Source organism: Arachis ipaensis, chromosome B6 (genome assembly GCF_059453495.1).
Source record: "Arachis ipaensis isolate K30076 ecotype BB chromosome B6, ASM5945349v1, whole genome shotgun sequence".
NCBI lineage: Eukaryota > Viridiplantae > Streptophyta > Magnoliopsida > Fabales > Fabaceae > Arachis > Arachis ipaensis.
The window spans coordinates 17,382,265-17,409,120 of NC_142441.1; the positions used below are offsets into that span (position 1 = coordinate 17,382,265).

General features: G+C 41.0%; 3 protein-coding genes across 6 annotated transcripts in view; 2 read left to right on the forward strand and 1 right to left on the reverse strand.

Annotated features, from left to right (window-relative positions):
* Nucleotides 1–26,856, forward strand: part of LOC107645773 (low-specificity L-threonine aldolase 1) — an 82,943-nt gene that overhangs the window by 17,766 nt on the left and 38,321 nt on the right. The gene's annotated exons all lie outside the window — the stretch shown is intronic.
* Nucleotides 1,588–3,486, forward strand: LOC107646435 (uncharacterized). Its single transcript, XM_088490468.1, has one exon. It carries the CDS (start codon nucleotides 1,588–1,590, stop codon nucleotides 3,484–3,486), a length of 1,899 nt encoding a protein of 632 aa, XP_088346594.1.
* LOC107645770 (exportin-4 protein) lies at nucleotides 13,356–26,292 on the reverse strand. Of its 3 annotated transcripts, XM_016349872.3 has the most exons (32): nucleotides 25,740–26,292; nucleotides 24,879–24,966; nucleotides 24,630–24,738; nucleotides 24,014–24,112; nucleotides 23,721–23,763; nucleotides 23,167–23,238; nucleotides 22,970–23,065; nucleotides 22,610–22,840; nucleotides 22,014–22,197; nucleotides 21,422–21,533; nucleotides 21,221–21,307; nucleotides 20,985–21,123; nucleotides 20,737–20,833; nucleotides 20,570–20,632; nucleotides 20,341–20,450; nucleotides 19,906–20,010; nucleotides 19,579–19,655; nucleotides 19,176–19,251; nucleotides 18,326–18,547; nucleotides 17,691–17,762; nucleotides 17,316–17,387; nucleotides 17,168–17,232; nucleotides 17,000–17,102; nucleotides 16,794–16,925; nucleotides 16,420–16,563; nucleotides 16,133–16,240; nucleotides 15,958–16,008; nucleotides 15,814–15,891; nucleotides 15,617–15,730; nucleotides 15,153–15,349; nucleotides 14,710–14,779; nucleotides 13,356–14,146 (listed from the first exon to the last, which is right to left on the reverse strand). In XM_016349872.3, exons 1-32 carry the CDS (start codon nucleotides 25,869–25,871, stop codon nucleotides 13,958–13,960), a joined length of 3,537 nt encoding a protein of 1,178 aa, XP_016205358.1. In that variant the 5' UTR covers nucleotides 25,872–26,292; the 3' UTR covers nucleotides 13,356–13,957. The 3 variants fall into 3 exon arrangements, with proteins under 3 accessions (XP_016205358.1, XP_088348199.1, XP_016205359.1); XM_088492073.1 differs by lacking the exon at nucleotides 23,721–23,763 and having other exon boundaries at nucleotides 23,167–23,253; nucleotides 23,993–24,112; nucleotides 25,740–26,248; XM_016349873.3 differs by lacking the exons at nucleotides 24,630–24,738; nucleotides 24,879–24,966; nucleotides 25,740–26,292 and adding an exon at nucleotides 23,544–23,607 and having other exon boundaries at nucleotides 24,014–24,092.

Here is a 26,856-nt window from a genome sequence, read left to right on the forward strand (position 1 = left end):
TAAAAATTTCTTAGCAACCATTTTATCAATTAATTTTTTTTAACGTTAATGATAAGAAAGTTATAATAAATAAACAGCATTGAGTGGAAAAATAAAGGAAGAAATAGTTTGGCATTGGGGGGAAAAGTAGGGTTTGGGTATGAAATGACATGATAGGACCCATCGTACAAGTATAGCGCAATCAACGGTCAACCCTTTGAGGGTGCATCACACTTTCTATTTGTGTGATTCCACGTGCACATCGTACTGCCTGTCGGCTAAGTGGACTACCTCGATCCACGAGCCCCACTTTCTCAATTCAGATCATCTTACGTGCTCATTTTCCAACCGTCGATTTCCTCCCTCCTTATGCTTTTTCCTTTTACATTTTATTTCTATCTTTGGTCATGCTTAATTTTTACCATTTTTACAACACTTCCACGCCAAAAATGGTAGGGGGCCACCTTCCCTCTCTATCATTGTACTATTATTAGGTGAAAAAAATTAACTATTAAATAAATAATTATTATGCATTATATATTTTATTTTATATAAATAATTAATTTAGTGATTATTTTTTAGTATATTCAATATGATTGAATTAAGTATAGTTAATTCTATTCAAAATTATTAGAACCTTAGTGACTTTTTGTTACGGCATGGCCCAAACTAATTACGGGCCGGCCCGACCCGAGCGGTCGTGGGCAAAGTGCTTTTCTGCTGACCCGGACACGCGTCCCTGACAGCTTCTCCACAGTTGTGCAGGAGAGGCCTTGGAAAAGGTGGGCCTGTCCTAGCGGGGCCCACCTCTAACATAATATATATAGGGAAGGACCTACCCTTCCCCCAAGGTACGTCATATATCACATCACCCTTTTCGCCTGCACATTTACTGATAAGAGCGTCGGAGTGTCTTTGCAGGTGGCACCCCCCTTTTCTCACACAAAGTATTCGGGACCTCGCACATCTCTGGTCGGCAGTCCACGACCTGACGAGCCCTACCATCCCCCAGGATCTTCACCCGAACCAACCGGTAACCGACTTACCAAACATTGGCGCCGTCTGTGGGGACTTGTCCATGGACTTCGTGCTAGTCGAAACGGAGACAGGCCGCGAGGCCGTACCCGGAGGCGACGCCGCCGGGACGGAAACCCGACAACATCCGAGATCACCCCCGAGGGACGCGACCTAATCACATGAGAGACGCCCCTTTGGGGGACCAGAGACAACCACGCCAGAATAATGCAAGAGCTACGCCATAGAATGCAAGACTTAGAGCGTCGGTTAGCGGACAGAGAACGCGACCAGCGCACCCCAGAACAGAGTCACTCCCGTTCTCGCTCCAGGAGCCGTTCCCGGCGCACGCCTAGCCCCCAGGTCGAGTCAAAAAGCACCGGGGAGAGAGGGCGCGCGAGAAGACGTCACGACCCTGTCATTTACGCCAGACGTGAAGGGCGGCGTACGACGAACCGGAGGGACGAAGACGCTCGTCGGGAGAACGACGATGGGAGAACGAATACCTGAGGACCCGTGATAATAGGGGCCACCCCATTCCACCGCTCCATAATCGAGGTCCGGCTGCCAAAACATTTTGACAAGCCAACGGACATGAGGTATGATGGAACGCAGGACCCCCTGGAGCATCTAACGGCCTTCGAGGCCAGGATGAACTTAGAAGGAGTAGGAGATGAGGTAAGGTGTCCCGCCTTCCCGGTCACCCTGGCGGGACCTACAATACGGTGGTTCAATAACCTCCTGCAGGGCTCGGTGACCCAATTCTCCGACATCAGCCATGCCTTCCTGGCTCAGTTCACAACCAGGATCGCGAAAGCCAAGCACCCGATCAATTTGCTAGGGGTGACCCAGAGAGCCGGGGAGTCGACCAGGAAATACTTGGATCGTTTCAACGACGAGTGCCTGGAAATTGACGGTTTTACGGACTCGGTGGCGAGTTTATGTTTGACGAATGGGCTCCTAAATGAGGACTTCAGGAAGCACCTTACCACAAAGCCAGTCTGGACAATGCAGGAGATCCAGTGCGTGGCTAAGGAGTATATCAATGACGAGGAGGTCAGCCGGGTCGTGGCTGCCAATAAACGACAACCCCCCTACAACCAAACCAGGCACTACGATGGTGGAGAAAGACAAAAGGAACGCACCAGGGACGGTGGCTTGAGCAAGACGACAAAACCATTTCCCCGAGTCGGGAAATTCACCAACTACACCCCCCCTCGCGGCACCAATCACAGAGGTCTACCAACAGATAGCCGAGAAAGGGATACTATCGAGGCCCGACCTCTGAAGGACAAGACGGGGGGAAACAAAAGCCTTTACTGCGAATATCACAAGGGGTATGGGCAAAAGACCCAAGACTGCTTCGACCTAAAGGATGCCCTGGAGCAAGCAATCAGGGACAGAAAGCTTGCCGACTTCTCCCACCTCATAAGGGAACCGAGGAGACGGAATCGGGATCACGAGGGTGAGGACAGGTCCCGGGCGACAAGACGACGTCAAGAACCAGAGGGAGACGACCACGGTCTCACGGTGGTGAATGTAGTAACGGCAAGGAATTCCGCCCCGAGGTCGAAATCGGCGCAGAAGAAAGACGCCAAGGTCCTGGCGGTCTCCTCCTCATCTGCTAGGGGTTCCCGGGGACACCCATCTATCTCTTTCGGCCCTGAGGACCAATGGTTCGATGAGGTACCGGAAAGTCCCCCCATGGTTATCACGGCCAGAGTCGGAACCGGACTCGTCAAACGGATCCTAGTGGACACGGGGGCAGACTCGAACATCATGTTTCGCAACGTCTTCGACGCCTTGGGACTGCGTGATGCCGACCTGGCGACCCACCAGCACGGTGTGGTAGGGTTGGGTGATCACTTCATCAAGCCAGATGGGATCATCTCACTACCGACCTCCCTTGGACAAGGACAGAGGCGAAGAACGGTAATGGCCGATTTTGTTGTCTTACGAGATTCCACTGCTTATAATATCATCCTGGGGAGAAAAACAATCAATGACCTCGGGGCAGCGATTAGCATGAAACTGCTTGTAATGAAGTTTGTTACCGATGACGGATCCGTAGGGTCTATCAGAGGAGACTTGGAAACGGCAGTCGCTTGCGACCACGCCAGTCTCTCTCTTAGGAAAAAATCCAAAGAAGCATCCGGGGTTTTCCTTGCCGACCTGGATGCCAGGATAGATGACAAGCCCAGACCTGAGCCAGAAGGGGACTTGGAAAAATTTAGGGTCGGCGATGGGGACGAGAAGTTCACGTTCATAAACAGAAACCTCCCCCATGAATTAAAAGAACCTTTGATGAAGATGATCAGAGCCAATGCCGACCTCTTCGCCTGGACACCAGCCGATATGCCAGGGATAGACCCCCAGCTCATGTCACACCATCTGACCGTCAAGCCGGAGGCCAAGCCAGTGGCTCAGAGGAGGAGAAAGATGTCACAAGAAAAGGGCAGAGGAGGTGGCCAGGCAGACGGCCAGCCTCCTTGAAGCAGGTTTCATCCGAGAGCTGGACTATTCGACTTGGCTGTCAAACGTGGTTTTGGTGAAAAAACATAGTGGGAGGTGGAGAATGTGCGTGGACTACTCCGACCTCAACAAGGCATGTCCTAAGGATTGCTACCCCCTGCCCAACATTGACGCACTCGTCGACGCAGCAGCGGGGTACCAATACCTGAGCTTCATGGACGCCTACTCTGGGTATAATCAGATACCGATGCACCGACCCGACGAGGACAAAACGGCGTTCATAACGCTAGGAGGGATCTATTGTTACAAGGTGATGCCGTTTGGTCTAAAAAATGCTGGCGCCACGTACCAAAGACTGATGAACAAGATATTCAACGAGCTCATAGGCAAGACAGTAGAAGTCTATGTGGACGACATCCTCGCGAAAACCGCACGTCCTGATGACCTCCTGAGAGACCTAGGGGGCGTGTTCGCCTCCCTCCGACAGCACGGCATGAGGCTCAACCCGCTCAAGTGCGCCTTTTCCATGGAAGCTGGGATGTTCCTGGGGTTCATGATCACCCAAAGAGGAGTAGAGGCCAACCCTGAGAAGTGCCAAGCGATTCTCCAGATGAAGAGCCTGGGTTGCATCAAAGACGTCCAGCGGCTGGCAGGAAGGCTGACGGCGTTATCCCGTTTCCTCGGCGCATCGGCAGCGAAAGCCCTGCCCTTCTTCAATCTAATGAAAAAGGGGATAACATTTGAATGGACCCCAGCCTGCGAGGAAGCATTCAACCACTTCAAGAAAATCCTAGCAACGCCTCCGGTGCTCGGAAAGCCCAAAGCTGGAGAGCCACTCTACCTCTACCTAGCAGTAACAGAGGAAGCACTTGCAGCAGTGCTCGTAAGAGAAGAAGGGAAAGCTCAGCAATCGATTTACTTCGTAAGCAGGGCCCTACAAGGAGCAGAGCTGAGGTACAGCAAACTGGAAAAACTGGCGCTGACACTCCTAACCTCCTCTCGAAGGTTGAGGCAATACTTCCAGGGTCACCGTGTAGTCGTCAGAACGGATCAAGCGATCCGTCAAGTACTCCAAAAGCCTGATTTGGCTGGAAGGATGATGACCTGGGCCATTGAGCTGTCCCAATATGACTTGCACTATGAGCCCTGGCACGCAATCAAGGCACAGGCAATGGCAGATTTCTTAGTAGAGGTAACGGGCGATCCTCCCGAAGAAATGGGCACACGGTGGAGACTCCACGTAGACGGGGCCTCCAACCAAATGTCCGGGGGAGCCGGGGTCATTTTGGAAAGCCCGGCGGGAGTCATTTACGAGCAATCGACCAAGTTCGAGTTTCCCATGTCGAACAATCAAGCAGAATACGAAACTCTCCTAGGGGGACTGACGCTAGCTCGAGAAGTCGGGGCAACGAGGCTGGAGGTATGCAGCGACTCTCAAGTCGTCACCTCGCAGGTAAACGGGAGCTATCAAGCCAGGGATCCCCTTCTACAAAAATATTTGGAAAAGGTAAAAGAATTGGCAAGAGAATTCCAAGAGATCACGGTCCGACACGTTCCGAGAGAAAGGAACACACGGGCAGACCTCCTGTCCAAACTTGCAAGCACGAAGCCGGGAGCAGGTAACCGGTCTCTCATCCAGGGCATGGTGAAGGAACCAACCGTCGCCCTCCATTTGACAGAGTCAAGCCCTTCCTGGATGGACCCCATCACGAACTTCCTGGAACTAGGCAAGTTACCTGACGATGAGAAGGCGGCCAAAGCATTGAGAAGGGAGGCAGCCAGATACGCAATCATACAATGGCAACTGTTCAGAAAGGGGCTCAGCCAACCCCTGTTAAAGTGCCTACATCCCGACCAAACGGACTATGTACTTAGAGAAGTCCACGAGGGATGTTGTGGCCACCACATCGGGGGCAAAGCCCTAGCGAGGAAGCTCATCAGAGCTGGATATTACTGGCCATCAATGATGAAAGACTCCAGGGAATTTGTCAGAAAGTGCGTAAAGTGTCAACAAAACGCCAACTTCCACAAGGCGCCGACCTCCGAGCTGAGCCTGCTGACGTCTACACGACCTTTCGCTCAATGGGGAGTTGACCTTTTAGGACCTTTCCCGGTTGGCCCAGGACAAGTCAAATATCTCATAGTGGCCATCGACTACTACACCAAATGGATAGAGGCTGAACCACTGGCCAGCATATCTTCCTCCAACTGCAGGAAATTCATGTGGAGACAGGTGATAACCCGTTTCGGTATCCCGGAGGTCGTTATCTCGGATAATGGGACGCAATTCACTGACAAGAAGTTCACGGAGTTCCTCACCGGCCTAGGGATAAAACAAAAATTTTTCTCAGTGGAGCATCCCCAGAGAAACGGACAAGTGGAGTCCGCAAACAAAGTAATCCTACTTGGTGTCAAGAAGCGCTTAGACAACAAGAAAGGCGCATGGGCCGACGAGTTGGCTTCGGTCCTCTGGTCCTACCGAACAACCGAACAAAGCTCTATTGGGAAAACCCTTTTTCGCCTAACGTACGGGGTCGACGCGGTGATACCCGTCGAAATCGGCGAGCCGAGTCCACGGTTACTGCTCGCAGGGGTAGACGAAGCGGTAGAAAAGGACCTGGTAGAAGAGACCAGCGAGATGGCCCACTTGTCTAAGACAGCATTGAAACAAAGGATAGCTTTGCGCTACAACACTAAAGTCCTCAGAAGGGATTTTGAGGAAAGAGACCTCGTCCTACGACGCAACGACGTCGGTCTACCGACCCCAGGAGAAGGAAAACTGGCGGCGAATTGGGAAGGCCCCTACAGGATCAAAGAGGTTCTCGGTAAAGGCGCCTACAGGCTGGAAAGACTCGACAGCAGGGATATCCCGAGAACCTGGAACGCGGCTAACCTGAGGAGGTTTTATTCATAGCTTGGGCTCATCGACCAACCGACCCGACGAACTGGGTAGAGTTTTGATTTGATCAAATGTTAATTCCCAGTTATCTGTTTTTATCGAATGCCTTTTATGTTCATAAACATTGTCTAGATAACGACTAATTCTTAATTGTCCAAACTCTTCCATTTATTTTCTTTCGACGCGCACCCCACGAGGTCGCAATCGTAAACGGCAACCCGGGACTGATCACCCCGGGAGGCCAGCGGAACCACGGCCATATCAAACGGCTCCATAAATAGAACCGCAACGGTTCCAATCGAATTGCCAGCGCAAACGGCAAAACGGGCACAAGCAATAAGCCCACCACGAAAAAACGATAACAAAAATAAAACGACAAGCAAAATAAACGGTAATAACGACAAGTCGACCAAGCGACTAGTTAGCCATAAAAGTCACAAAGTCAGCCACAAAGTTACAACAAAAAGTTCAACAAATCCACACCAAGCCAAAGTTAAAAGAGATCATTTCCTAGGCATGTCAACAATCTTGCCATCTTGGATCATTTTGAAGAGCCCAATGGCCGACGTGTCAAAGTCGGGAGTCACGATCTTCACCTGGGCCTTCAGGGCGTCCTCAGTCATGGAGATCGCGTTCTTCCCTTGCTCTTTGGTTGCTTTCAGCTTCTTCCTGAGCCCCTCGACCTCGGCTTTAGCGGCTTTAGCCGACGAAACGGCTTGGTCACGCTCTTTCTCCAAGATCGCCACCCGACCCTGAGCAGCGTTCAGCTGGCTCTCAAGAGTCATCTCCCGCTCAGCTAAACGGGCCACCGTCTCGTCGAAAGCCTTCAATTTCTCCTCGGCAGATGTCGTTTTTTCCTCAGAAACCTTGAGCTTCTCCCCCATCTCGGACAGCTGACTCTGGAGCAGCTCAACTTGCACCTTAAAATCATTGTTTGCCTTGCCAGAGGATTCGAGCTTCCTCCGGAGAGCCTGCATTCCCGACAACTCGAACTCAGCCTTTCGAGCTATCACGGCCCCCCGGAGCAGAGTCCGGTACATCCATCTCGCCTGCCCAGCCAAGTCGGTTCCATGAAAATGCTCCTCCGTCCCGGGGATCAGCTGCGAGTCAATAAAATTTGTTGCATCAAAATTTCTTTCCATAATGGTGAGAGTCCCTTCCGGGCTGGCAGACGCCCTCCGCTTCCTAGGGGTGTGGACAAATTCCACATCGTTATCTTCCTGATGGGTAGAGGACGAATGCCCACCAACGACCACCTCAGGAAGGGGGGAAGCCTGCGCCCCTTCCGGGTTCTTCTCCGACATACCGGTATCCTGGGGAAAGGGCACATCATGATCCTCCTTCTCCCCGGAAGGCCCCTCCGATTTCCCGGCATCTTTCTCTTCAGCCTTCTCTTCATCACTGTCCTCGAAGAAGGTCTTCATCAAATTTTCAAGCCCCGTTACTGAGGCAGACATCTCCACTGTAGCAAACAGACAAACACATCAGTCGCTAGATCAGGTAAAACAAGCAATGATAAACAGTACAAGCACAAAACAAAACGACTCACGGATATAGCTCCTGGCGGCCTCCCGTTCACCATAAGGAGATGGGGGTTTACGGGGTTCTTCCCAAAGAGAGCAAACAACACATCGGCTATTTTCTTATCTACGGGGGACATCCCTTTATACGTCACCTTAATAAAAGAGTTAGACCCCGCCCCGAAACTCCAGTACGTCGGGATGAGGCGCTCCCCCTCCAACGACAGCCAAAACGGATGGCGACCTTTAATGGGGCGAACCTTGAAAAATTTGTCCTTGAATCCGTGATAGGAATCCTCAAATAAACCAAACACCTTCCGACCTGTCGCAGATCGGAAGGACAGGAACCCTTTCCTCGCCTTCCCTTGCTTAGAGGGGTTAGTAAGGGTGAAGAAGAAGAGGAAGACATCCACCGACACCGGCAGCTCGAGATACTCGCAAACCATCTCGAAACAGCGAATAGAAGCCCAGCTGTTCGGATGGAGCTGTGACGGCGACACGGATATACGATTAAGGAGCGCCATCTGGAAATCGGAAAATGGTATCCGGACGCCTACCTGGGTGAACATGGCCTTATAAAACCAAATCCAATCGGCAACCCGGGGAGCGTGAAAGTTGATCTCATACAGTCGCTCACTGGGGGCGGGGACGATGGTCTCGTAATTGAGCTCCTCGTCTGTGCCACCACAGAGGTACCCGGCTTGCCGGAACTCCGTCAGTTCCTCCAGATCCATCTGATTCGGAGAATCCTTCACATCGGAGGTCACCCAGGCGTACGGGTCGTAGTTCGCGGCAGAAGGAGAAGCCCGAGCAACAACGCGAGGCATACCTACAAGCGGGGTACCACTCCGTTAGACTATGAGATCGGGAGCCCGAAAAACGCCCAGAGACTATGTTCATCCTACTGAACGGTCAAAATCAGGCATGAACCAAGCTACACCTATCAAGAAAGCCACCTAGAAACCTACCCTGCAATGGTACCCCTCCCCTAACTCATCTACTTAAATACTGGAAGGTCATCCAGCAACAAAAACCAAGCAGAGCAGCGAAAGCATGCAGTAAACACAAGCAATAAACATACAGCAATAAGGCACAGGCACAGGTAAAGCACGAGAAAATGAGGAGCGAGAATTACCTGAATCAGTTGAAGAAACTTGAGAGTGAAGGAAGAGGCACAGGGATGCTCGAACAAGAAGCTTTGGATGTTAGGGAAAGAAGAAAATGGGAATAGCAAGAATGGGAGAAAAAGAAAGAAAAAACTGTGAAACTGTTTAAAAACCGCTACACGAAGCGCGAAAAGACCAGGGGTAAAATGGTCTTTGCGCGCGGGGTTTTTACAACCCATTATGAGCATTTAATGCTCAGCGCGAAGAACGAAGCGACGAACGGTCACCTCAACAACCAAGAGACACGCGCGCAGGGGGCACGTCTCCCCCACGACCAGCCGACCCGGCGACAACACACGAACGAAGAAGTCACGCGCCACCAATATCTCACAATCATTACTGGCGCGTCGGGGGCACTGTTACGGCCTGGCCCAAACCAATTACGGGCCGGCCCGACCCGAGTACTACCCGACCCAAGCGGTCGTGGGCAAAGTGCTTCTCTGCTGACCCGGACACGCGTCCCTGATAGCTTCTCCACAGTTGTGCAGGAGAGGCCTTGGAAAAGGTGGGCCTGCCCTAGCGGGGCCCACCTCTAACATAGTATATATGGGGAAGGACCTACCCTTCCCCCAAGGTACGTCATATATCACATCACCCTTTCCGCCTGCACATTTACTGACAAGAGCGTCGGAGTGTCTTTGCAGGTGGCACCCCCCTTTTCTCACACGAAGTATTCGGGACCTCGCACATCTCTGGCCGGCAGTCCACGACCTGACGAGCCCTACCATCCCCCAGGATCTTCACCCGAACCGACCGGTAACTGGCTTACCAAACACTTTTTATTTTTAATGGAGAATAAAATGCATTTATTAAATTTAACGATTAAAATAAAAAAATGTGCTTCAAACAAATTTTGGATCGATGTGCAAATTGCCATTCAATTTTATGTATGCTGAAACTTTCTACCACTAAAGAAATGTGTAGTTCGTAAAAAATTTTCTCATTTTCGAAAATGTTACATTGTAAAATTATTCCAATGTAAAATTTTTAATATAAATCTTTTAGAAATATAAAAATATTCTTCTAACCAAACATGTTCTAAAGATATACTTCTCCTTAAAGTATATAATTAATTGAGTAATGTTAAATAATGGGATAAGTATTGTTTTGGTCCCTCACGTTAAGGGTCGGAATCGAACTCGTCCCCGATCTAATTTTCGATTTAGAATCATCCTTAACGTTTTTTTTTCGTATTAAAATCGTCCTTTTTAATTTTTATTCCTAAACTACCCTTCCTTTTTAATAAAATTTAAAAAATTAAAAAAAAAATAAAACCCCTTCCCGCCTCCCCCACCCTCCGGTCTCCCCTTCCCCCCTCCCCCCACCCCACCCCCACCTCACCCCCGGTCTCCCCCTCCCCGTCTCCCCTTCCCGCCACCCCCTCCCCCACCCTCCGGTCTCCCCTTCCCACCACCATCCACCCCACCCCACCCCACCCCCACCTCACCCCCGGTCTCCCCCTCCCCGTCTCCCCTTCCCGCCACCCCCACCCTCGGTCTCCCCTTTCCCCCTTCCCCCCTCCCCCACCCTCCGGTATTCCCTTCCCACCACCATCCACCCCCACCCCCGGTCTCCCCCTTCCTGTCTCCCCTTCCCGCCACCCCCACCCCCACCCCCGGTCTCTCCCTCCCTGTCTCTCCTCCCCCCACCCCAACCGTGTTTTATTTTTTTTATTTTTAATTTTTTAAATTTTATTAAAAAGGAAGGGTAGTTTAGGAATAAAAATTAAAAAGGACGATTTTAATACGAAAAAAAAACGTTAAGAATAATTCTAAATCGAAAATTAGATCGGGGACGGGTTCGATTCCGACCCTCAACGTGAGGGACCAAAACAATACTTATCCCTTAAATAATTAATATATATCTTTTATTTTTATCTTACATTTAGAATTTTAGACTAACAATAGCCAACTTTTCCTTTTTTTTATATACTAAAAATATACACCCTAACATTCCCGAATTAATTATCCCCAATTAGACATTGTCATTCTGGATTTTTTTAATTATAAAATAAAAAATATTTTTTTTTAAATAAAAATTATTCTAATTTTAGTGTTGAATTTTTTTTTTTTTTTTTTTGCGTCAAGGGCAAGTTCGCTACTTCCCTCGATGAACCTTGTCTGCTCTCTTTGACGAATTTCAAGTAAGTTCGCCTAAATATAAGGTGATCTTTCCTTAAATTTCACTTTTTACTTTTTTACTCTCGTCCTCTCTTATCTTACTTTTTATTTTGGCTATATTCAATTTTTTTTTATCTCTTCAATTATTAGTCAATTTTAGGTTATTTTGTTCTTCTATTTTTTTAATTTAATTTATTGTTCTATTATTTTATGATTTAACTGTTTATTTAGTTAGATTAACTTTTCTTATTAGTTTTAGTTAGTTTGATAATTAGATGATATAGTTAGTTTAAATTACCATCTATTATTAGTTTAAATAATGTCAAACGATCATGTGATTATGGTAGGGGATTAATAGATGTTAGTTAATGAAAAAATTTAATATGATTATTGTTTCATTTGAACTAATTATGATTTAAAGTAAAATTATAGTTTATGGTCTAAGTATTTAGAGTATTGAGATTTATTTCAATGTGTTTGATAATAAGCTAGTTAATTTTAAATTTTTTTATTTAGATTATTGTTTCATTTGAACTTATTACGGTTTAGAATAAAATTATAGTTTATGATTTAAGTTTTACATTTATTTTGAATATATCTGATAAAAAGTTAGTTAATTTAAAATTATTTTATTCTAATTTATTCTATTATAGTATAGTTTTATGGCGTAAAACATGTTAGAATACGAGGATACCCTTTATAGACGAGATCAGATTGACCATATTGCTGGCAGACTTGGCCGAGTGGTATACTTTATAACTTATGTATTTTATATGTTTAAAATTTGTCTTATTACTTGTGGCTTCCGTTTTGTCTAATTGGTTGATTTTTTTGGTAGGGTCCTCGAGTCTTGTGTACAAGAAGGAATTTACTACAATGGCTGCCCGAACATACTAGGACACACCTTAGACGAACGGGATTTGAGCATGTGGCATATATGCTAGAGTGGGACAAATGATTGGGCATTGGTCTCTGCTTTGATCGAGAGATGACGACTTGAGTCCCATACTTTTCACCTGTCCTGTGGAGAGATGACTATCACCCTACAGGACGTGGCGTATCAATTGGGACTCAACATTAATGGAGATCCAGTCAGCGGCTACATCGGTGGGTGGGAGCAGTTTTATGATGGACACTCTATTGAGGACTTTTGTCAGCAGCTGTTAGGTGTTATTTTGAGCCCCATGATAGACAATCACAAAACAAGTAAACTGTCAATCTTACTTGATTTCGCAATTTGCGAGCAGTTGGAGGAATACCCGACAGAGGAGCGCCTGCTGCATTACACCAGAAGACACATCATGCAGATGATCGGGGACGCTTTGTTTCCGAATACCTCTGACTCTTGCATACATATGAGGTGATTGCCTCTATTGGATGACCTTGGTCGATGTGGGAGTCTGTCATGGGGTTCAGCTGTAATATGACGTATGTCCTCATCATCACGTAACCGATATAAAATCTTAAATAAAAACCATCATTAAATAAAAAAAATAACAAAATAATAATATTCAATTATAATCTATGATATACTTTTTGTAAAACAAAGTGTTATCTACTTCGGACAGATATCTGTACTAAATTTTTTTTACTCTTTTCATGCATTGTTGACCGATGGTATGCAATATTAAATTCTTCAACACTATTAGACTTTCGACTTCAGGTGACATATATGTAAATACTAGTTAAGCAGAACTAAGCACGATAAATTCCTCTTGATCATATACTATTTCACCACCATAATGAATGAATAATAATAGAATTCTAAATATTGTATAGAATAAATAAAAAATGAAAATAAAAGGAGAAGAATGAGTTACTAGTAATGATTTTAGTGACTGACTAGCCTAGTGGGATTTTATTGAACAGACACTCTAAAGTTTCCCGAGGAGAGTGGCAAACCTTGTGAAAATGACAAGGTTCCTTGAGCGGAGCGGCGAACTTGCTCCTAACACCAAAAGAAAAATTTGGATCTTCGCAATTAAGGTTAAAATAATTTTTATCTGAAAATAAAGATTTTATTTTATAATAAAAAAAATCCTAGTCATTCTCCTTTTCTTTGTCAATAACTTCAAACAAGTCTTGTTTGTAGGGTGTTTCCAGTGCATGGCCCCAACGTAAGGATTGTCCACGATGAACAGCTATTTAACCCCAGACAATTACTTACCATAGTGGAGCATTGTAGTTTACTTATCACGAAAAACCGCAAAATTCAATATTCATCATGAATAATTACACAATTGCAGTTAAAAAGTTACAGCTATACAAATTGTGCTTCTTGAGATGAAAAAACACCAAAAATAAGATGGGGGCATTAGTATAGTTGTTACAGGTGTATAAAAGCTTTAAGTATGCAGAAACACGGAAATGGTTTAACATCTCAACAGATCAGAACAGAATGTGCTTTTCTTCACAAACATGAAAGGTTGCATAAAGAAAACCCCTCCAATCGAATCTTAGACTTGAGTAACATATCTACACAACAATGCAATTCGCCAAGAAGAAAATGGCATCACAAGCCATTATGCCAATAAGTTGGTACTCAGATCTTTAAAGAGCCTTGATGCTTTCTTTCATAGTCTCTGACCAACATAAACAACCAGCTTTTGCCTTTGGAAACAACCAGACGGATCTGAGTAAACAGAATGGGCACTGCCGATATGATGGATGTTTCAATTACTCCACAAAAATTATATCTGACGAGCTTCTCTCTCCGGTGGTTTGTTTCAAATGTGAATGTCAACTCATTCTTTGAAGCATTATACAACAGAAGTCATACACGGTTGATCACATTGTCCTTAGAAATCCACGAACTTCAATCAGGAAGCTACTAAGATTTTTCCTAAATCTCTGAGAATTTATCCTATCAAGGGAGGAAGAGAGCTGATTTGCAGATGTTAGTGTGTGCAATGCATTTGCTAGCCTTGATCTGAGCGTTGGATTTGTTTGTCTTTCTATCAAATCATTGCCTAATTTCTGTCAAAAAATTCACCCAAGACAGACATCTCAGGAGCGTCTAGTAAAGAATGAACACACACAGAGAACAGGGGTGGGGGCGCATTGTGATAATATTTAGTAATCGGTAATAGAGAGTACATGCCGACTTTCAATGGGAGTTCCCGCATATAATGATAACTCGAAAATAATAAAATATTATTAATAAAAAACATAGCATTTAAGGAATGAGTTTAATTTTGATGCACTGACAATGTATAATGTTTTACACAGTCGTGCAATCTTATCTGTTCTTTTGGATGATGATTCACATGGTCAATATAAAAAACAATTATTTTTGCTGATGTGGCATTATGTTATTAGATTTACGTGTAAAACTACTTTCCAATGACAGTGCATCAAAATTAAACTCTTTAAGGAATTCATGCGATTAAGAGGTGTTTATAAGAATATCAAACAGCAAGCGTTGATTTATCATCCTTGCTCATGCTCATCTTAATTTACGCATTTTAACCAAAATGAGCACTTTTAACCGGAAAAGTTTGCAGCAAATATTATACGAAATGCAAGTTTGAGAAGCATACCTGATACAGGCTTTGCTCACAAAGAATTAGTGGAAGGAGAGCATCTGCTGCCACACTGGTTAGGTCAGAACTGAAATAACAAACCAATACTAAGCCAATTTTGGAATGGTTTTACCAATACAAGGTATTTGTGAGAAACCATGCTCACAAGTCTGAAATACTGAAATTATGTTCTTTAAGGTCAGGCAGAATGTAATATATAAATTCATTTGATGGTCTATCGTCATTTCTACAAACAATGTGAGACTGAATGGAAGGTTCCATAGATTCAAATGCAACTGACCTCCATTCAAATATATTCATTCTATGGATAGATTCAAGTCATGCAGTAACAAGATCATAATTACATTAATCATTCTATGCTTGCAGAGATAAACACAAGACACAATCCTTTGTTAGGGAACAGGCTTTGGAGGAAGGAAATGTTTTGTTTGAACTCTCACCTATAGTCCTCGAAAAGGAGCAATTGCAGCAATGAACGAAGGAACCGACTCAAGAGGCCCTCTTGGGAACTCCCATTTGAATCCTTAAGACCCGTGGCATGTGTGCCCAAGCCTATGTTACCGTTACTCGTCTCCTTGTAGTGGTAAGAAGCAAGAGCTTGCAGAGCTCTGAGACACTTGGTAACCACATCTGCATCCTGCAAGAAAGTAAGGCATGCAGATTTGCCACAAATTCTAATTACAACCATTATATGAAATGCAAAAGAATTATTTGGATTTGGAAATACATATATAGTAGAGAACATATCGCTTGTTTTCAACACAAGAAATTCATAAAGGACAGTGAATGGTAAAACTAAATCAGTTTATATATATATATATATATATATATATCTAAAATTTTGTAGTTTCTTTGTCTCATCAAATGTAATTGAGTACTATAAAAGAAGTGTCACGTATATTACCTGATGGTGGAGGCCAAAGTCAAGAGTTCCAAGTATATGAGCAAAGGCTTCATTATTTAGTTGTGCAAAAGTTTCAGGATAAACCTCCAACATATGTGAAAGGAGAGAAAAATACTGCAAATTAATCATTAAAGTATCAGCTTTTGATCAAATAATCACTACAGCAATTTTTCCACTTTGATGGATGAATATCTTACATCATGACAAAGTTTGGGATATTTCAGGAGGTCCATAGAAATCAGTGGTGTAACTATGTGAAGACCAAAGTAAACCACCTGTAAGACCCAGGTATCAGAGTTTGACTAGTAAATTTATATGAAATAGTTTAATAATAATAATACCTGAGATATGTTAGTGCCTTGGATCTCAATTGAATCTGACGAGAAATCGATCTGGCACATTAAGTATTTTCAGTTAAGCAGGCCAAATGCTAGGTAGGAGTATGAGAGACAGGTATATCCTTTTGCAATGGTTAACCTAGCTAATATACACAAAAAAAAAAAATAAAAAAAATACCATGTCTTTAGAGCAAAGACTTGAAAGAAGTTGAAGAAGAGCACGCAAATCTTTATACATATCCGTTTTTGCCTCACTAAGTAAGCTGCTTGAAAGACTTATTGATATCTGACAAAAGGAGCAAAAATAGACTTGATCTGAGTATGAGAGAAAGTTACAAGTCTAACTAATACAAGATTTTCATCCAGTAACAAGTTCATCAACAAGTCAAATTTTCGTCCTATCCCAAAGTATTTGTCCATAAAAGAACCAATATAGTACATAATTGATAATAAAACAAAAAATACCTTGCCAATATTGTGAGATGAATATAACTGAAGCAAACGCATGCAGAAATTAACAACAGAAGCAGTTTCTTGCGCCTCCAAGTATGTAATTTGTCCATCAACCCAATCAACTACAAATTTGAGTAGCAGATAGACAACTGCAGACTAAGCAATAATTACATATAAGTACAGTGAAAGATGTCAGAAACATGGAAGTTCATACACATTAGCTAAACTAAAAATATGATGGATTAATAGTAAGGAATATGAGTAACTTAGAAAACGGACATTATAAGGACAATAAACAAATTATCACCGACAGTCATAGAAATCACACTTGTCAAGAGCATAAAAATATCAAAATATGGCAAGGTATCAAAAAAAGTGAATGCTACCTCATGTTTATATACTTCAAGAAGAACAAGAATGGGATTCATTACAGAAAACCCTAGCTCAAAAATAGCCTTCTGAGTTCGAGGTTCAGAAGCACTAGCAGCTCCACGCAGACGTTCTAACATGCAGCTGACCTACAGATATCAGTGATTATATTGGAAAACTATTCACATAAAGATGAGAATTAAATAAATGCTTGTGTCCTCACCGATAGGAGGATATCCGGCTGTTGGGCAATACTTTTAAAATTACTCTTGCTGGACATCTCCACTATATATGTCGCAATATGACCCATGAGATTCCTCACATACCTTCATATAAATTTAGTGTCAGGGAAGTTGTAAAGTCACAAAATAATGCTGCAGCAGATACTCACTGGCTTGATGTGTCCGAATTTCTCATGCCTGAAGCTGAACGAACAAGTGTTTGTGCAAGTGACCGCTGAAGGAAAAAACAGAAGGCATTTACACCACAACATATGGCAACAAATCAGCTGGGATGTGCAAGTTTAATAAAGTTCTTACCTGATGAGCAGTGTCCAAAAGGAACAAAGTCTTTTCTGTGGAAAATGCAGTTGCTAGTTCATTCCATGAATTCTGCCCAAGATATTAAAAGTTCAAGACAAACATGCCAAGGTAATATTTACTTCTTTTGTTCTTTTTTTTTTTAAACAATATTTACTGTTTTTAAGTACCGAGTGCCATAAAATTAGAAGTTTAGTGACTATGGTCAAAGTTGAAGGTCGTTGAAAGCATTGGAACATAACCATTACTTCTAAGATAATTGGAAATTTAGTCTCTCATATCTTTAAAACACTTGTACAGAGCATAACAGAAAACGAGTCTGAGAGATAAATCCAGTTTCCAGAGATAAAATTATACATGCAATTGTTGGCTCACCAGTGTAACAAGATGAATGCATATATGCTTTTGCTGAACCAGTGAATGAAGTAACTGGTAGCAGGTAATGCCCTGCATAAAAATAATACAAAAGAATAATGCAAGATAGTTTACTATTATTGCAGTAGTTTTAACATAGATAAACTTGCAGAGCTTATGATTGAAATATTAAATTTCAGAAGGGGAAAAAGAAAAGGCAAAGATGCATATTAAGTCGATAATAATTGGAGTATTTGCTTCAAGTGCAATTCACACACCTCCAATGTTAGATTTTCAGAAAGCATGTTTTGGGGGATATAGTTAGGTGTTTGGCCTCAATTTGGTGTAAAACTCAAAACATTTTGAGGATTTTTTTTTCCCTCAAACATGTTCGATATTGAAAATACTATCCTTCATTCATAGTTTTTTCTTTTGTTTCGCTTTACTCATGTAAGGAGATTTTGTCCTCTAATCTTATATCGTTCTTTTCTTCTTAATATTCTTTGTTTATCAATAAAAGGAAACAAACTACAGGTATATCCACCTGCCCTAATCTGTCACCCAATTGCATAAAAAGATTTGAAGAATTGTTCAATATTACTTTATTTAGAAGAGTATTTGAAAATATTAAAATGATGTGAGTTTTAAACTCAAACCTGAAGATCCTTTTCCCCTGGATATGATATAAGTGTGACCAAGGATACTCGAACAATAATATCAAGGACGGGTTTTCCTTGGTTATGCTCTCCAAAGAAACTAAGCAAAGCCTTTTTTGAACTATGCTCGGGATGATGACCTGAATCCAAGATTTTGTCCCCATTCCCATCGGAAGACATCAAATATGTACGTGACCACCGTGCAAGGAACCATATAAGTGACTGGCATTGATAAACAATAAAAAGGGAGTGGGAAGTTAAACGCGTCTGTTGAAGAAAAGAATTACAGAAACTGCAAAATGCAGTATCAGGCTCAGCATCAATATGATCTCACTTCAAATAAATAACTTCGTAGTGAAGCTCCAAATAAGCCCACATTTTTAGATAACATAAATACGACATAGATAGCACGTGACAATAAGAGTGAGAAAACTAGAGAAAGACTTGGAGGATCTTAGACAGAGGTTTTAAAACTGTCCTCCCTCAGACAACTTAAAAGCATTGAACACATAAGTGGCTTATTCATATGCAACCAATCGAGGTAAAGAGTAATTTCAGCTTAGCCTTGAAAATTTTCAAGTTGTTTAACAGTAAGTCTTGGCATTTTGAAAACAAAAGAAAGGGAGAAATAAAGGGGGGGGGGGGGTTGGAAGGTGGGGAATATATGCAATGGCCCATGATTATAATAATCTGTGATTGTAAAATCTTATAGAAAATCTCCCCCAAAGATACAGTCTAGGACTGAAATAAAGCCAAGGCAGCACAGCACCATATCCAGATTTGACGACAATAACAAATACATAGAAAATGAACGTATACTGTATAGGACAAGATAAATAGCATTTGTTACCTCCATAAGTCGGGGACTAAAAACTGATGATCTCATTTCTGGATTTTGGCACTGCTCAGCAAATTTTATGATTGAGCTGCATTGATTAGGAAAATAAATATTTTATGGTTGGACAATTGGGTTAAAATCATATCAAATGTTATCAGGATTTCAAATTCCAATTCTTCCATATCCAAGGAAGAATTCATACCTTAAGCCAAACCAGTTCTTCAACTCAAAATTACAAGTTAAGGGCCACATACATGTACATGTGCACAAAAACAAACCCCAAATGCAAAAGGACAACAATTTTAAAATGGCCTAACCAAGAAACAATGGCAAAAATGGCCGAACACTTTGTATTAACTGAATACGAAAAGGTTTATGAGAATTCCCAAATCAGATGAGCGGAAAAGAAATTTACCTGGAAAGTACTATAACAGGATGTTTGTCTGCTTCCATGGCATTAACAACAAATTGGGTTTGTATAGCATTCGGAACCTAAATATATCACAAGGCACATTAAATTAAAACTTGAATCACACATTACTGCCAACATTTAATATGATATGAAATAAAGTTTGAAATACAAAGTAACTTTGAAGAACCTTTTTCTCCAAAATAAAATAAAAATAAAAATCCGTTGAGCGTTTGCTCCTTATTAGGATATTTTTTATATTAAAAAAATGCAGTACTAAAGGCTGGTTCCAAGTGAAATTTAAAAAATAAGGAGAAAATAAAATCCACATACCAGAGGAATTTCCCCTTCCCCTTCATCTGCAATTACATGCCCAATAATCAACAATAATGAATAAAGTTCTTCCATAGTTTCAGTCAAGTCAACTATTCCCCGTCCCTACAATGAAGTGAATAATTTGAGTTATGAAAATAATTCACAGCTTAGCAGAAAATATTATGGATGGTGAGTACAATACAAGCAGAAAAAGAGGGAACAATATATATAAGAGAAAGTCTGAGTGGAATGAGCTGGTGTTACAGTGTTAGCATCGTGATATTTTCTCCCTTTATACAATCTAAAAGTAAATTTGATTTGTCTACCTCCTGTACAATGGTTTCCTTTGATAATTTATTCTTAATCACAAAAGGCCAACATCTCAATATCTGAGATCTGAACAACCACCAATTTGAATTTTTGTAGTCTAAATAGGTAGGAGAATAGATAAACCTGATTTAGGCGTGCAACCCGCTCAGAAAACACTCCATGGAGCAAGGGAATTGTAACGTCAACAGAAGCTCTAGCAATAAGAGAATAGGAGCTTAACCTTTCATCCATGGCTGCAAAGACAATATTAATGTAAAAAGGAAAACAGGAAAACTCATCAAGCTCCAACATAACATATGTTTTACCGCTGAAATTCAGCAGTGATAGTCTTTGCATAATTCTTGTTCCATACCAGATACAGAAGCGTGAAGATAGTCTGCATCGCCCTCATCATTAAATGCTGATGCGGAGGCCACTAAATTAAATGAAAAAATCACATCAACATAACTATACGATGAAAAAGAAGCAAGTAAAACAAGAAAATGACAAAGCAATATACAAAGTTGTATATAAAGTTACTTCTAAGCTCGCATTCTACAATGAAACCAAAGAGATTTGCTGCAGCTTTTATCCCTTCAGATGGAAGCAAAGCATTTGCAGAGATCATATTTATTGGCTGGAGAACAACAAATATTTCAGTTTGATGATCAGAACTAAACCTTCTTTATTCAAGGACAGAAAGAATCTTATTAAGGTAACGAGTAACATTAAAATAATAATAATAATAGAAATTATAAAAGAAAAGATTTTCTATTTTAACTTAGTACCGTAAGAAGGGCAGTCCAAGTATCCAACAAGACATCACGTGCTTCCCAGCTCCAAGTCTCCTCATCAGTGTTGCTAGTCATTAGGACTTTAATTACTTCCGACATCAACATTGACAAAAATGTAAGAGTACCAAAGGGCCTGAAATATCGAAGGAAAAAGTTTGTTCACATCAACTCAATTACAATTAAGTTTAACAATGAAAAAACCAGAAAAAGAAATTGCAATAAAAAATAACCTCATAGGCTTTAGGAGATCATCGAACACATAGGGAGTTGCTACATGTGCAATGGCTAATAATGCACGGCAACCATCAAGCATCTCACTGAATGAAGCCAGCACCAATATAGGGTCAAATATAAATAATTAAAAGTTTTGAGGGGTTGAGATTTGGGTTTGTGCATTTGTACAGGTGTACTATACAGATGATCCCCCATACCTTTCACTTTTCCCCGATTCAATAGCTCTTGAAACAGCATCAGGAGGATCGACCCACTCTATTATCCCAGATAAGAGTTGCAGAAGGTGGTGCTCATGCATTTTCACATCATCTAGATCACAATACAAAAAACTCAAACTTTAATCATGGTTCTCCACAAGTTAGGAAGATACAGGGAATTGAGTCCCTATTGCTAATCAGAGACCCCCTTTAACAACGACTAATTATCTAGCAAAATCAGGCAGTATGAATAATAGTTTGAAACTTTGAATTAACTAATATTCACATATTTGCATAAGATTATTTTAAGAACTGAAACAGTAGCAATCTAGCAGCCCTGCCTAGTGCTTGAAGCCAAGCCCAATCTCTAAAGTGTCATCCCATACTTTCCAGTCCAAAAGACAATCCCGTGTGTGTGTGGAACAAAAGGGAAAGTTTATAGAAAGGGCCAATTACTTTACTTTAACACCTTATCAAGGATGATCTTACCATCCGCACAACAACCCCACACCTCAGTAAGTCCATCATTTAAAATAACAAGCATCAGAAAGATATGTAAAATATTTATCAACTTGAACATAGAGGGGGATACCAGAAGCAAATACGGCTCCTGTCAAAGAACAAAACTGTACGATTAGCTTTCGGGCAGAAACAGCAATTGGGCAGTCAAGCCAGTAGCCTTCACATGAAAATTTCTTCCTCAATGCTGAATATAAACTCAAAAGCCATCCAACATGACCACTTGATATTAATACATCACGCCAATCTGAACCAGGCTGCAGATAAGCATAAAAAAAATAATAGAGTCAGCAATAGCAGACTAATTGCACAACATTTCTAGTTATGACTTAAATCATAGTTTTCTTCTCTTAAGCATGGCAGCAATAGAGATAGCAAGAGGATCAGCCTGCCCTGATAAACCTTGGGTTAGCCAAAACTAGGGTTGGGTAGGTTCATCATTCTAAAAAGATCAGTTTGAAGGTCACCCCATAAAGGGATAACAATATTAAACATGGTCAATAATGAAGTTGAAAATAAAATAAAATAAAATAAAATGAATTGGTGGGTTGATTGCCATGACACAATACAATCGATCGGTTAAACTGTTTAACCCACCAAGTTTGGCACCATGTTATCTTTTGTTCCACCAAGGCATATTAATTCATTAAAGGTAAACCAACTTCTAACCTGCACTAGGTGATATTCAGACCTTCTAGGAGAATCCCCATCTTGCCTAATTCCAGCAGAGAATACATTTACTTTTGTATCATTGGTATTGCAACGGAAATCCCAATTAAGAATCTGAAGCATTAAATCCAGTGCTGCAGTGCAAACTTTAACCTCGGGAACAGCATAGTCAGATTCAACAATCTTGTTTGTGACACTTAAAGCAGCTTCTTGTGTCCAACGGTAGAATATCTAAAATAAACATGAGCCAGGTAAACAAAAGAAATACTACATTAATGCTAAAGAAAATAAAGATGACTAAGATGAATTAGAGAAACTTCAAGTGATTTGCAGAAAAGAGACTAAATATATTAGAAAGACCTTCAAGTAGTCTAGCTCAAGTGACCTCCTACATTGCTCATGGAATTCCCTTGGAAGACCCATAGCACTTGAAGTGGATGGAGAAAATTCAGATACCTATAAAAGAATATAGATACAAAGAAAGCAGGTAAGATTAACACTTGAAACAATAAAAAGAAATCTCCCGAAATTATGTGACGAAGTCCAATATTAAATACCAATGATTCAAGGAATTTGATTCCAGCAAACTGCACATCAACACCATGAATGCCCAAAATAGCTTGGTTCACCTGAAGTATATAAAACTGTCAGGCATGAGAGGCAAAAGTTTCCAAGCAAATTAAAAAACTGAATGGATATACAAACAATATGTGCAATGCAGAAGAAAAAGCAGAAAAACCAGATAACAGGAGGAAAATGGAAAAGTAAGCAAACAAGAAGAGCATTAAGTTATAATAAGTAGGGCAAATTACAATACGGGATATCCTGCAGAATAAACTTAGCATCACAAATGAATAATGGATATTAAATGTTGCAACCCCAAACCAAGACAGCAAACAAATATTTTCTATCCAAAGAAAAAGACCCAACCTACCCACTCAAATTTACTCCAGTTGTCAGTCATCACTGTATCAATTCTGAGGAATTTGAACAGCCCACTGACACATTTCAAGCATGAGTACAAGGAGGCAGAGGAAGAAGTCAACATGTAAAAAGAGTAACATAGTCTGAGAGATAGCTTAAACAAAAGGGAAAAAAATGAAGCTGGTACCTGATAAAAGAGTGTCTCCTTCTCTGCAGTCGTGAACTCAAGCCTATATATAGAAATCATTTGCCAAGTCAACAACATGAGACATAAATCTAACCTTAAACCTTATCCAATACAGATCTGCCAATAAAATTGCTAATTGCTATAGTACGTATTGAAAAAAAAAGAGAAGTTTAGTATTATGCAATTTCAATCAGAACAAATCAAACACATGGTATATCAGTAAATTGTTTGTTTAGCAAAAGATATCTAGCATGCGCATTAGTTGGGACAACGCTGATATGCAGGTCACTTACCAACCCCTTTTCATCAACTGAGCAGCCACTGAAGAAACCTTTGCTTGGACAAACACATCAGGAGAACTAGCATGTTGCATAGTATAGCATAGACAAAAACTGCACATAGTACAATATAAAACAAGAATAAGTAGCAATAGGTTTGACAGATTCTAATAGAGACAAGATCACTAGAGAAATATCCTTCAAATTATAATTATCTAATAAGTCATGAAACATACATATTTCACTCCCAGCTAATGTGGCAAGGAATTAGAAAAAAGTATACCATTTGATGTCAAAGAATACATTTGGTATCAGCAAGTGTATAAATTAGCAACCTTTGAGAAGAAATGGCACGGCAATATTTTCCTCCTTTAGAATAAAGAAGACAGTTCCAGTATCAATATTACTGAAACAACACAGTTTGGATTCTTAAGTGGTATGCATACATACACAAGATAAAACTTGTGTGGTTAATAAAATAGGTATTGTCTAAATCCTGAATTGGTTCCATCCTTATATTTATCGTCATTTTTTGAAGGAAAAAAAAGCCCTAGATAACCGAAACCTCTTTCTTCTGAATCAGTACATAGAGTATTCATAAGGAAACGGGTATTCAAAGGTTTAAGCAAACCTAATCAGGCCTCTCTTATCATCAGCACTAAGAAAACCCCATTCTCTGATAGCTGCTTCCCGGATTGCTGCAGCCGCTTGAAACCTTGCAGTTGCCACCTGGGAATTTTCTGCAAAGACATCCAGAACAGTATCAGCACGATCTAACAATAATATGAATAATTTAATGAACATAAAAAGGCTGTTTGACAGAACCCGAACAGTATCCCCAAGAACCACGGATTTGTCTGTTTACAACATTTATACTTACCAAGAATGAATTTGCAAGTCTTGTATGGCTGAGAGGATTGGCCTAATGACAATATGACTGCCTCAGAAGCGGCTGGATTTATGTGCATCTGAAAACAAACACATAAATGATAATATGACTGCCTCATAAGTAATTTATGTGCATGAGTTCATGTTTTATTAAATGCATGCAGAGATCCTACTACTTTACTGCACCCTCATTGATTCGAAGCAGAAAATCTCAAAGCAAAAATCATATTCAATAAAAAGTAGTGAGATTGTGGCACAACCCAATACCCAACATCTGTTACAACTTTAGAGATGTAATGAACAGCAACAGGAAGAGGTTCCATGCAATTTTTGTTTACACTCAAAAGGTAGGTGCTATGCTAGCCTTCCTAAACTAATCTACAATCTGTTCCCTTGCAAAGGCATGGGTTAGAAAGTTCCATGAATCTGACAGTGGGTACCATGTCGATACTTTCCTTATTAATAAATATTTTCTACTAATTAATGAAAATGATCTCAGATACAATATTCTTGCAATGTGCCTGAGTTTAGGAAACTGCAAAAATTTCTTACTATATGGGTGTACAACATTTACACTATATGATCATAGAACTTTTCTTTATCATACAGTTTATACCTCCTATTCTAACCAGAAAAGGAACTTGCTCTCCAGTAATGATAAGGATAGCAACTTGGAAGAAAACACAATATAACGATCTATGAACTTTCACTCTGCCGATCTTTCATTGTATGTAAACAGCAAGCATGATTGAAAATCAGTAGTAAAACAGGTAGCACAAAATAACTAAATGCCATTGCGAATGATTGAATCCAGTGTGACAAGACCAGAAAACGGTGAAAGTAGAAGGGGAACCTGAATGGAAGTGCAAGCTAGCTCGATGGCTTGCATGGTAGACTGAAGCTGAGCCAAATCGGAAGGTCCGGCGGCGCCGCCTCCACCACCACCACCACCTGCTGGTGGTGCTGCTGCTGTAAACCCTTGCATCTTTGGCGCACGCAAGGGATTCCGAGCAAACAAACAATTTGACTATTATATAGGGCTTTGAATTGAATTAGTAGTTTGTTTTGTTTAAGAGATTGGAAAGCAGCGTCGCCGATGAGGAGGTAAAGTTGGGAATTGAAATCGGGGGAAGTGAGAGTGATGAAGGTGTTGTTTAAGAATGGAGCTGAGTGGTTTATTGTTATCACTTATCACACTCACTCTTCTTTCTTTGTTTTTTCTTTAACTTCCAAAAGAAGAAGAAGAGGAGTGGAGCTGAGGTGGCGAGTAATAATGTAACGAATGAGTGTGCGGGCGGCAGTAACCCAAGAAGTGCGCCGCGAGTAGGTGGTGTTGAGCGTCAAGTCCAGTTTCTTCCCCACTTCTGCTTCCCCTCCCCACCCCTCCCTTTTATTTCCACTAGATTAGTAATTAGTGAAAATTAAAAATTAATTAATTTGTTTAATTTATAATAAATTAATAAAAATATTAGAGAATTAACACAATTTATTATTTTTATCTAAAATTAATTAATATTATTTAAAAATATATTATTAGATTGATAGTTAAAAATGTTAATAAAAAATAATAAATTATGTTAATTTTTATGTTTTTTTTTTATTATATAAGTTCCAATGTCTTAACTTTTAAATATGAGAGTAAAGAATTTGTTAAAGTGAAAAATTAAAGTGCATTTAGTTTGCATTCTTATTTCTAATATCTTTTGTTTTTAGTATTTAGACAACAATAAAATAATAAAATATTTATTTTTCACAAATTGTTAAAATAAAAACATAAATCAAATATATCTTAAGATTTAATCATTTTTAAACTAAGTAGTAAAATTCATATATAATAAAAATTACAAATTTAACTATGATTAATATTTTATTTTATGATTTTACTGATTTTTACACTTCATATAAATTTTTTTCGTTTTTCACCAACAAAACTAAAAGTGATAAATATAAATTAGTATTACTCTTCTCAA

Coding starts and splice junctions, on each gene's coding strand:
- LOC107646435 (XM_088490468.1), top strand. CDS start 1,588: ATGAGGTATGATGGAACGCAGGACCCCCTGGAGCATCTAACGGCCTTC.
- LOC107645770 (XM_016349872.3), bottom strand. CDS start 25,871: ATGCAAGGGTTTACAGCAGCAGCACCACCAGCAGGTGGTGGTGGTGGT. Junction 20,633..20,736: donor TGTAGAATGCGAGCTTAGAA/GTAACTTTATAT, acceptor CATTTAATTTAG/TGGCCTCCGCATCAGCATTT. Junction 16,564..16,793: donor TTGAAGTATATAAACATGAG/GTAGCATTCACT, acceptor ATTATTGCTTAG/TCTGCAGTTGTCTATCTGCT.